Raw genomic sequence first — 11,386 nt, forward strand, 5'->3', positions numbered from 1 at the left:
TCCTTACTGTAGAAATTTTCGGGGTATTACAGTATCGGTTGATATTGCATACGATAATAAAAATAATTCTAAATTTAGAGAGTCTTATGTGGACAATGTATCGAATAAAACAAATGTTCAAGAAGTCGATGATGATCCTGATTTCAACCAAGGCGTCCAACCAAATACTGCTGAAAATCGGTCTCATATGCTTAACATTGACTTAGGGTTAGTTTGGATGGGCGGTGTGTTTAGCTCCGGTGAGGTTAAAAACAGCGGTGGCGGTGAGATTAGTTACTGTAGTGGTGAGATTGGATACTGTAGTAGTGAGATTAGAAACAGCGGTGGAGTGTGTGTTTGGATTCAAACGCAGCTGTAGTGGTGAGGTGAAAATAGAAAATGACTTTTAAGGACATTAGATTAAAAATGATATATAATAGAAGTTTTTAAAATTATTTAACAATTACAAAATTAATAAATGATTAAAAATTATTACAATTATATTTATTTTCAATAATAAATAATTAAAAATAAATTATTACAATTACATAAATATGCTACTGTTGGTTTTTACTAATTTCTAGCACATAAGTTGCTGAACAGCTCAGTTTAACAACACGGTTTAACAGTGTTACTCAATTGGACTAATTTCATTATCTATGTTTGTATGAAATTTTGCCTACATACCAAATCCTTTAAAATGTTTTACTAATTTGAACAATATTATAAGACATTGGGGTGATAAAATTAACTTAAACTTTAAGTTTGATTTAGTTTAACATTGGAGTTATAATATAAGATTAAAGACGTCAAAATATAACTTTATAACATTAGCAATTGTTAAATCCTGTTTAACCTACAATCAATCAAAACATTATTTCAACAGAAATTGGATAAAATATTTTTAAAATGTAACATTCATATTTTCAAAATATTTTTATGCTTTTCATTTCATTCTTACCATTTATATAATAAATCAAATTTAAATATATAATTTCTGCTTCATTTATATTGAAACCCAAGGCATACACTTCAAATCTAGATCCATGTTTCCAACATCACACTAGTGTATTTGTCCAATAGATTGGAATATTCATCAGAAGAGAAAAATAAAAATGATTCACATTTGAGCTAAAGATGAAGCAATGCAATGATGAATGAAAAATGATTCATTTCTTAATTTCAGAAGAAATCCTATAGAAACCACATGTTCAATTCTTCATCAACATATCTGATTCATTTCTTATTGTTCATGGTTCAAAAACCATCAAAAGCTTGAACGAGTCAATTATATCATTCATCATCCAACTACTGTTGCATCTGGATTAATACAAGCATGCTGATTAACTGAAAAAGAAAAACCAAACAAATAAACAAAATGTGGACAACAACCCTTATTAATGTCGGAAACCCCGAAACTGCAACCCCTTTTAACTTCAAGTGTCTTAAGAAATTGCTATGCTACAATACCTGCATTTGTTCAATAACAAGCTACTAAGAGAGTGAATCAGATGGGACTAGTGCACCATTAAATTCAGCCATAAGTGCTCAGAGGCCTGTTCACATGCCAGAAACATTTTTAAAATCGGTAATATCAGCTTCGTAACAACATAAGTATAAGATACATGACTAAAGCCTAGATAGAATTACAAACAAAATGTAGCTGACATACCAGCTATAACATCAAACATAAATCAACAACTACTCCTACTAACTTTAAGTATAAATTACATTGCAACTAAATCAAGTTACAAATGAACAAAATAAACAAAATGCTGCTGCTTATCTGGTTCAGCTTGGATGCTGGTCTGCATGCTGGTTTCCTGTTGCATTGCAGGCCAAAGTTCAACAACATCCTGTACTTTGCTTACTAACAAAGTAGTGCATATTCCTTTTAGTGCATTAAGGGGAATTATGATTATGGTATGTTAGACATTAGAAGAACCTATATATTCTTAAAAAGTAAAGATATGAAAAAGCAGAGTGTTGAAATGACTATTCAATGACATTGAAAATAATATATGGGTGTCCAAAATTCAGATTCAAGGGCATAAGCAAAGCAAATAACAGAGACAATTTGAACATCACCAGACAAAGAACACAAGAGAATAAAATGCAGATCAGCATACATACAACATAGCACTTTAAAATACAGCATAAAACTGAATTCATCCTGTGCACCATCCTTTGCAACAAAAGAAAACCATTCAAAACAAAGACTTGTTGATTGAATCCAGGAAAAATAGACAAGCTCCAGCCTTAGGATCATTTTTATAGATAAAAAGTTATTAAGCATCTAACCTAAAACCAATAGGTCACAAAGCATTAGAGATTAAAGTATAAATATAATGACATTCACACCAAAACAACATGGAAGTTTACTTGGTTTTTTTTCCTTTTTGGGGAGGGGGAAGAGCTTTAAAATTTTCATACAGTACACTCACCCATTCGTAGGGATATTTGCAATCGCCAACTTCACTGGATATAAAGGGTTTGCAATAGTAAGCCAAAAACTGCACATTCAGAACGACATCAGGAATTAAAAGGATGTAACATAAAATAAGGGATAACAGATTTAACAATATTTCATAACTCACTAAAGTTATGCCTAGAAAAGGATACTCTTGATGCATCCAGATCAAATACTTTCTTTTTTATGAAAGATTACAATTCAAATACTTGATGATGAAGTGTTTACAGTTGAAAACAAATATAAGGTGCAGCGAGCACTAACTGCTTGACAAATAACATCTTTTTTCAATGTTAAAGATGATTCAGTATTAACTTTTTGTACATCAATATAGCATTATAGCTACAAATAATCGTATTTTGCAAATTTTCTGAGGTGCTTTTGTAGTCCGGCACTAAGGCACATTGTGCAGGCACACCTAAGCGCACACCTACACAACACTGATTTTATGTGCACTGCAAAAAACTAGTTCCTACATTTCCTCACACTTATCTCTTTTTCTTCCCTTTCTTTTGCCTAGGTTGTGGGAGGTACAAAAGCAAGTTTATATTTACTAAACTTGCATCCTAATTACACATTCACACTATCAAAGAGGTTTAACAAGTAATTATTCATTATCCAACCAAACTAAAATACGAATGTCTGCAATGTCAACATTTATAAGGATAGTACACATTCAATTACATGTGAAATATAAGAAATAATTGGCATATTTCTATATCATGACATTGAACTTCAGCCAATAACCAAACTTAACAAGTAAAAAGATTAACCGTCAATGATGAAGTGATCATACATTTTTGGAAGCACACAGATGCAAACACACACACACACACACACACACACACACACACACATAAACAGAGAAGAGACATACGGATCAGCTCGTTTCAGTCGACAAAGCTCACAACAAAAGAAATCAGGAAGTGTCGGATTTCCTTCCATAGGCTTCTCTGGAATTATAACGCAACCAATGTGTTGCCACACTTGGCAAGTCGGATCCTCACACTGAATAGAGAAATGATAGAAAGCAAAAAATCAATAATTCAATTTGCGATACAAGAAGCACAATTTTGTAGAGTAAAATAAGACCAGGAAATCCTCAGGATACATTATCCCTTCTCAAAATGGAGAAAAGCTTATCATACAAATCAAAATTATGAAAAGAAGCAATTATATGTTAATACCTGGATATAATTTTAGCAAGAGTCACTCAAAAAAGTAGGCAGTAGAAGTAAAAGGACATTAGAAGCATCCCATCTTATAAAATTGCATCAGCGCAAGATTCATATGAAAGTAGACAAACCTAGAAAACTGCATTAGAATACACCTACTGCAGAAAAAGGTCACTGGAAGGACACCTACTTTAGTTTTGAGCTAAATGTCAACCTTGAGGAGATAAATGGTTCCATTGTAAATTAAAGGGCAAGAAGAAAATCTAGGAGAAAGTCTAAATCAATAACTTTTGCCTATTGGCTGGAGCTTATTGGTTGAGAGGCACAAACAAGTCTAAATCAATGTGCATATGTGCACACATGACACATGCCATACAAACACCATTGCATTAACCATATGACATAAAGTGGTATGTAGTTATATGAGATTCAATTATTTCTAACAATTTGAAGTGACTACCAGTACCTAAATATAGTAAATACTAACCAGTTGGGCCTTGATTTCTTCTTGTAAGCTCTCCATGTCAGATTTTAGCCGGTTGACAATGCTTCTCTGGGGAGAAAAGTAAATGTAAGATAATTAAGAGATTTTTAAGAAGGAATGAGAATACAAATTAGGATAATGAAATGACAGAAAGTGCTGCAATGGAGAAGCACGATGAACTGATAAAAAAAACATATCATGACCATAACAGCCGGTAATGCTGCTAATCTAATATTTGGAAACAAACCTGTTAGTTATAACTATCAGTCAAAGATGAATTTTCAGTAGCCAAAGATTCTGCTAATGTACGTGAGGCCTCAAGAGCTCCTTGCAGTGAAAACTTTTCCTGAGTCAAGTCTTCAATATGCTGCAAAATAAGGATGAATAGATTAGAAAAGCCAAGACAATGAACAGAGAAAACATTAATAAACAAAACCGTTAACAAATAGAATGTTGTTGACATTTTAAAAAGTACTTGTAACAAGCTCCCTAACAATTTGAACATCACCAAACAAAGAACACAAGAGAATAAAATGCAGATCAGCATACATACAGCATAGCATTTTAAAATATAGCATAAAATTGAATTCATCCTGTCCACCATCCTTTGCAATAAAAGAAAACCATTCAAAACAAAGACGTTATTGATCAGACTATTGAAGAGTCATAAAAGAAGTCACAGGAGTCTAACAACAAAAATTCCCACTGCAAGCATCTTTAGAAGCAAAAGTTTGCAACATTGATCATAAGAACAACTCCGATTCTACAAAATAGCAAATAAACTCACCGATTCTATAGAATAGCAAGGAACCATAAGAACAACTCCGATCAAGAACTTTTGCTCTTGTCAATCCCCAAGAACACAGAATTTAAAAAAAATGCAAAACCAAATAAGGGAAAAAAATGAAAATTTCAATTAGAAAAAAAGAAAAATACAGAAAATCCAAGAACACTGATTTGCAACCCAAGGGGAAGGGGAAAGGGAAGGGGAAGGGGAAAGGGGAGAAGAAGGGTAACCAAACATCAGAAAAGCCTGAAGAATGCAACATGGGTAAAAGAGGAAAACAAAAAGCAATTGAAGTTGCTAAATTTTTACTGGAACAAAAGGCTCCAGTCTGGAATTAAGCCTCCAGTGAGGTGAAATGCATTTTCAACGCACTGAAGAATGCTTTCCAAACAGCCTTGCGTTTACTAACGTTTCAGTTGCAATTTTTTTAGCCTAAAACAGCCAACGTACTGAGATGCAGTTGCATCCAAAGGAAGCCTTAGATGCGATACGTGCCTTAGAATTTTTAGAATATCCTCATATATATTACCATCCCACATGATGAGTTCCACTGTGCATTCTTGAGATTTGTGCATGGGGTTGAATTCCTAACGAAAGAAGTTATTGTAGGAGTCATCAATGAGCACAACCTTAAAGTTGGCATAGATTACAAAATTGTCATATCTACCACGCCCAAATATGTTGGCGAGTGTTGGAAGGCTAATGAAAGATACAAATGGAGGATCAGGGCAGCATTGATGACAAAGAAGCAAATTTGGGTAATTTGAAAATTTGACAATCGCCATACCTGCACAAACTGCACTGCTAATGCGGGACCATCACAAATTAGATTTAAAGTTTATTTACAAATGCATAATCTCATTGGTTAGAGTGAAGCCGATGATTCCGATGCTAGTACTGATAGTTGATATGCACTCTCAATTTGGATACTCCGTCACATATCAGAAAGCTTGGAAAGTCAAATTGAAGGCTATGATAAAATTGTGCCGTGATAACACTTCCTATAACAAGCTATAGAGATGGATAAATGCTCTGCAAGAGTTCATTTCAGGTCAGTGGTGGAATTGCAGACTCTCGATGCATACGATTCGTCTAGTTAAATAGTGCGAGGTAAAAAAAACATTCACCGATTGTTTTAGACATTTGAGAGTTGTGTCAGAGCATTTCCATGCTACAAGCCCCTTAGTGTAAATAGAAGAGACTTAGATGTATGGTAAATATACCCAGTTATTGTTGATAGCAGTTGCGCAAGATGGGAATCTTTGCCATTATAGAGAAAGAGGAAATGCATGTAGTTAAACTGTCTCGCGTATGTTTGATGTTTGATCAAGGTAAAGGGATATTAGTGACAGTAAGGCGCTATGGAGGTATGTGGAGATTCTTACTAATGAAGAGTGGTTTAATTGTATCTATTCTTCAGCTATGTTTATCTCTTCAAACTCGTCTCCTTGTGGCTTTGGTTGATCTTGGGTTGTTTTGGACCAGGTTAAACCTCTTTAATTTCTTCATTACTTTGATCTAAATGGAAAAAAGATTGTTGGCTTATTACACAGTTGAGGCTTCCTAAGGAATGGGGTTAGAAGAAGTTGCTTCCTTGGACCCCACGTGTTATTATAAATTGTTAGAGTTGTGTGATTTAAATTCCTTTTAAAATAAAATATAAGTGGCAAGATAGGGGATCAATGAGGGCGAAGGCCGAATAGAAATTTACTTCCTCTATTTGATACTTGATTAGAATAAGGTGTTTTAATCTTATTGCATTACTTTTATTAGATTTTGATTAAAATATAGTTTTACAAACCTATAAATAGACATAGCCTATGCTCCTCTTGTATTATTCGAATTCGGAATAGTGAATTTTCTTCTTCTTTACCCGTAATTTTTTCTTGAAGGGTTTTCACCTAAAATTTTGTGTGTTCTATTTACTTTCTTTTTTTACGATACATTACCATTATCGATGTTCTAATTTCACATAATCAGTGAATGATTTTTCCATCTTCATAAGTATAAGAACTCACTCTGGTATTTTGTTTGGCATCATGCTCTACATCATCTCTAGAAGCATTGCCACGTCCTCTCCTCGTTACTCTCATCTCTCTTTTCAAAGATCTCTTCCCATTTTGGAAGTGGAATACATTTGGTCTAGCAATAATTGTTTCTCCATCTTTTGTTGGATCTTTAAAGGAAGATGCCTTCATATAGTTCATAAATGGTGCTTTTGTTGTTGGAATGAAGATCTCTTTCCTTTTTCAATAGCCTTTGATACATTGATGATGAGAAGAAGGAACGATATTGTGGCTGTGCTGCAAAAATTTTCTTCCTATGAAATATGATAAGCCACATACAAGCAAGTTTGAACCTCCATTGACCTTATTTTGAATATGGTTGTCACTTTTAAGGTTAGAAGTAAACATATCTGCCTAGCTCAATGAAAACAATGGCATTCGTATGCCCGACTGCAATATTTCCCATAGGTCTTCCAACTATGTTTCCGTATTGTTCTTTTGCTATCCGAACAAGAGTAATTGCGACTTCTTTTCTTGATTCTTCCATAAACCTAAGCTCCTCAAATGAGTGTCTTAAGCTTTGTTGTTATCCTTCGAAGCACAATTTCGATGAAACATAATTTTATTTGTCTCTTATTTAAAGATAGTTTTGGCTATTAATATTTTCTGTCTTCTTAAAATATAAGTAAAATAATGTTTTATCAAAATTATAGTTCTAAGAATAACAACAAAGTGAACTCGTGTTTTATTAAAATTGTGCTTCTAAAAATAGCAAACCCACCTCTCATTTTTTAGGACAAGTTTTTGTTTCTATCTCTAAAATCCACCTATTTCTTTAAATATTTCAAAAACAGGCCCAAAACCCTATTTTTTCTATTAAAAAAATCCGCATTTTCTTCAAATTTAGCCTGAAAACCATTTGTTGCATCCAGGGCCTAAATAGCAATATCTGATAGAATCTAAGCTCCAAATTTCAAATCCCGTTATGACCGTGACCACTGGCCTTTCTGAGATTCTTTTTACCCTTCTACTCGTCGCTCACTCCGGTCTCTTCTGCTAATGCGTGCTCGTCTCGGAACCATACCCTTCATCGCATCCCTCCTCGATGAATGCTCATCCACCAAATCCCTCCACAAACTCAAACAGATTCATGCTAAAACGATTTTGCTTAATATTTCAAGCCACTCTTTCGTCCGAAACAAGCTTCTCTCTGCCTACGCCTCATGTTCCCAAATGCGCGAAGCCCATATCCTCTTCTTCTTCACTTCTCGCCAACCCACTTTCCTCTACAACTCCCTCATCAGAGCCTACTCTTCTCTTCACCAATTCTCTCAATCCCTCGCCATTTTTCACCACATGATCATTGCCCAAGGGCCCTTTGACATTTTCACATTGCCTCCCGTTCTCAAATCTTGCGGACACTTATCTCATGTAACACTTGGAAGGCAGCTCCATGGAGCTGTTGTGGTTAATGGGTATTCATCCGATTTGGCAAATAACAATTCTTTGATTAGTATGTATGGAAAATGTGGTGAATTGGAGTGTGCGAAGAAACTGTTTGATGAAATGTCTGTAAGAAGTTACGTATCGTGGTCCGCATTGATGATGGGATATGAGAAGTTTGGGATGGCATCGGAAGTTCTTGGTTTGTTTGAACAAATGGCGGGGATGGGGATGGCGGTTGATGAGGTGACGTTGACTACAGTTTTGACAACATGCAGTCGCGAGGGGATGGTGGAAAAGGGGAAGGAGGTTTTTGAGAATATGGAGGAAAGGTTTGGAGTGAAGCCTGGATTAGAGCATTATACATGTATGGTGGATATGTTAGGGAAGGCGGGATTGGTGGAGGAAGCTGAGGAGTTGGTGATGGGCATGGAGTTAGAGACTGATCGGGCTTTGTGGAATGCTTTGTTGGCCGCTTGTAGGGTTCATGGGAAGGTGGAGGTGGCTGAAAGGGTGGAAAGAAGATTTGTGGGACAAGCTTGAATGTGGCTTATGGAATTATTTTCTTGGTGTGGAATGGGATTTCTGTTGCTACAAAAACTATGCCTCGATGCTACAGAAGCTGGGTGTTGGATACAGATAATCAATACATTTAAAATGTAATCAAGGCGAAATCCAAGGCGATGAAGACATCATATGGAATACTTCGTTGATGATGGTCCACCTTCCATACGTAATCAAGTTGCAATCCGGCTTCAAACATGTGTCCTGGAAGCTCATGTATCAGTGATGAGGCTACACCCAAGGTTTTATTTTGCCTGATTTTGGCGTCTTTCTATAAGAACCTAGAACTGTGAAGATAGTCTCCTTAAAATGGTTCATTGCTTAATAATTCCTTTGGGCTGATTTTATCACTTCAATGGCAAATTCTTCCATGTTTGTACCTTTGTGTTGTGTTATAAGTACTCTAATGTTTGCTTGCTCCTCATAGGAGAAAGGACGCTCTCACCATAATTGCATGAAAGGTCCAATCTGTGTTTGCGTTGAAGGTACATGGTTTTAGCATTCATCTCCAAGTCAATTTGGTGGCTGCTGGAAACAAGATGTAAGAACGATCCCCTTTGTGGTATAAGGCACAACATAATCGTTAGTGCAGCAGATTAAAGAGGAAGTTTTATAAAGTGACATCATAAATTAGGTTTCTATATGCAATCGAGCTATTGAAGTTCAGAAATTCTGCAACATGTTACTCGATCTTTATTCATCTTCTAAAGACCTGGAGTATATACTGAATGAACTTCTGCCTAGCCTACGTAGTGCCAACTAGGTGATCTAAGCTTGACAATCATTTCCAATAAGTCTCTTGGACCTTGGTGCCTTATAGACTCATATTGGAAGTTCTTTGCCAAAGTATGAAAGAATCAATGTGCTTGTTTCTTTATTACTCATTGGTAGGTTTAATCACTTTCATATCATTCTCTTACAACAATTTCAGGGGCATACCCAGAAGACATTAAATCAAAGGAGAGCAACTCAAGCATTGCATAAATACTATCTTTGTCTCTATGTGACTTGTCACCGGCAACAAATTCATGAACACAACCACTAATCTCAATTGAACTAAAACCCGGCTTCTTTTGTATCCCAAGTGCTTTCATTCTCCTCCTAACCTTGCTTGCTCCCACCCATCTCCCAACTGCTGCATATATGTTTGAGAGCAGTACATAATTGGAATCGCTACCAGGGTCCAATGCCACAAGGTTTTTCACTATCCTTTCGGCTAAGCTAATATCGCCATAATTTCTACATGCTGCTAACAATGACCCCAATACAACTTCATTTGGCTTCATAGGCATATTTCGTACAAGATCCCATGCTTCTTTCAACTTCCCAGCACGACTATAAAGATCAACTATGCAACCAAAATGCTCAATTCTAGGGGATATCTTATGAACTCTTTTCATAATATCAAAGTAACGGAGCCCTTCATCCACTAAACCAGCATGGCTACAAGCAGTAAGTGCTCCAGTAAAGCTGACCCCATCTGGTTTAAACCCTTCTTTCTGCATTGCATCAAAGTATTTCAAAGCTTCCTCTGCAAATCCATTTACAGCAAACCCTACAATGATTGAATTCCACGATACTAATGATCGCTTCTGCATCTTGTCAAAAACTTCACGAGCAAATTCTATGCATCCACATCGTGAATACATATCAATCAACGAATTATTTACTCTAACATTGTTTCTAAAACTTTGTTTCAAAACAAGCCGATGAACCCATAAGCCAACACTAAGAGTACCCAAATTAGCACAAGCTGTTAAAACAGCTATGATGGTCACGTAATCAGGCTCAACGCCAAAAATCATCATTTCTCGAAACCAATCCAATGCTTCCTCATAAAACCCCCTCTTAGCAAACCCATTAATCAAGGCAGTCCAAGAAATGACATCTCTTTGAGGCATTTCATCAAACACCTCAACTGCCTTCTCATATTCCCGATTCCTCATATACCCGTCAATCATCGTATTCCAGGAAACTGAATTCTTCACCATCATCGCATCAAAGACCAACTTAGCCACTTCCACTTGTTCTCCTTTAGAGTACATTTCCACGAGCGAGGTGCCCACCATCACGTCTTCTTTATCTAAACCCAATTTGCAAACATATCCATGAATCAAAGAACCCAAATCCCGACCTTTTGATGGAAATTCAGCACAACCCGAAAGAAGGGTAATGAAAGTGATATGATTTGGCTCAACACCAGAGAGTCTCATGCGTGTAAACTCTTGGGCAGCTTGGGATAGCTGGCCTGCACGGCAGTGACGAGAAATTGAAGAGGTCCATAAGACGACAGATTCTAAGGGTTTAAGGGAGATTCGGGGATTTGGGTTAGAAGATAAGGGTTGGGTTTTGGGGTTTGGGGGAGAGATAAGAGGATTTGGGCAAGTTACAGAAGCTGGTGTTATGGCGGGAAGAAGGCTCATAGTTTCAAATTTCTGTTATCAGAGATGTTGCAACTTTCTTCTTCTATAGAAAGGC

At 36.1% G+C, this 11,386-nt stretch overlaps 3 protein-coding genes across 6 annotated transcripts; 1 reads left to right on the top strand and 2 right to left on the bottom strand.

The window, feature by feature from the left end:
* Positions 1 to 1,194: 1,194 nt before the first annotated feature.
* On the bottom strand, positions 1,195 to 4,295 carry LOC105797670 (E3 SUMO-protein ligase SIZ1-like). Of its 4 annotated transcripts, XR_008188962.1 has the most exons (5): positions 4,112 to 4,295; positions 3,327 to 3,457; positions 2,424 to 2,492; positions 1,450 to 1,802; positions 1,195 to 1,326 (listed from the first exon to the last, which is right to left on the bottom strand). XR_008188962.1 is itself a non-coding variant. In XM_052621401.1 (4 exons), the coding sequence occupies exons 1-4, from the start codon at positions 4,145 to 4,147 to the stop codon at positions 1,718 to 1,720; spliced, it is 321 nt and encodes a 106-aa protein (XP_052477361.1). In that variant the 5' UTR covers positions 4,148 to 4,295; the 3' UTR covers positions 1,195 to 1,717. The 4 variants fall into 4 exon arrangements, 2 of the variants coding, with proteins under 2 accessions (XP_052477361.1, XP_052477362.1); XR_008188961.1 differs by lacking the exon at positions 4,112 to 4,295 and adding an exon at positions 3,637 to 3,839 and having other exon boundaries at positions 1,195 to 1,802; XM_052621401.1 differs by having other exon boundaries at positions 1,195 to 1,802.
* Positions 4,296 to 7,808: 3,513 nt separating this feature from the next.
* On the top strand, positions 7,809 to 9,788 carry LOC105799252 (putative pentatricopeptide repeat-containing protein At1g68930). The gene is made up of 2 exons (XM_012629708.2): positions 7,809 to 9,150; positions 9,336 to 9,788. The coding sequence occupies exon 1, from the start codon at positions 7,961 to 7,963 to the stop codon at positions 8,885 to 8,887; it is 927 nt and encodes a 308-aa protein (XP_012485162.1). The 5' UTR covers positions 7,809 to 7,960; the 3' UTR covers positions 8,888 to 9,150; positions 9,336 to 9,788.
* On the bottom strand, positions 9,760 to 11,386 carry LOC105799251 (pentatricopeptide repeat-containing protein At1g05750, chloroplastic). The gene has a single exon (XM_012629707.2). It carries the CDS (start codon positions 11,329 to 11,331, stop codon positions 9,817 to 9,819), a length of 1,515 nt encoding a protein of 504 aa, XP_012485161.1. The 5' UTR covers positions 11,332 to 11,386; the 3' UTR covers positions 9,760 to 9,816.

The sequence above is a fragment of the Gossypium raimondii genome, chromosome 9, assembly GCF_025698545.1.
Source record: "Gossypium raimondii isolate GPD5lz chromosome 9, ASM2569854v1, whole genome shotgun sequence".
NCBI classification, from domain to species: Eukaryota; Viridiplantae; Streptophyta; class Magnoliopsida; order Malvales; family Malvaceae; genus Gossypium; species Gossypium raimondii.

What these genes read in the sequence shown, in the direction of transcription:
- LOC105797670 (XM_052621401.1), bottom strand. Translation starts at nt 4,147, where the DNA reads ATGGAGAGCTTACAAGAAGAAATCAAGGCCCAACTG. An exon ending in CGACTGAAACGAGCTGATCC is followed by an intron (nt 2,493 to 3,326) that starts GTATGTCTCTTC and finishes CTGAATGTGCAG; the next exon opens with TTTTTGGCTTACTATTGCAA. An exon ending in GCAAATATCCCTACGAATGG is followed by an intron (nt 1,803 to 2,423) that starts GTGAGTGTACTG and finishes GCAATGCAACAG; the next exon opens with GAAACCAGCATGCAGACCAG.
- LOC105799252 (XM_012629708.2), top strand. Translation starts at nt 7,961, where the DNA reads ATGCGTGCTCGTCTCGGAACCATACCCTTCATCGCATCCCTCCTCGAT.
- LOC105799251 (XM_012629707.2), bottom strand. Translation starts at nt 11,331, where the DNA reads ATGAGCCTTCTTCCCGCCATAACACCAGCTTCTGTAACTTGCCCAAAT.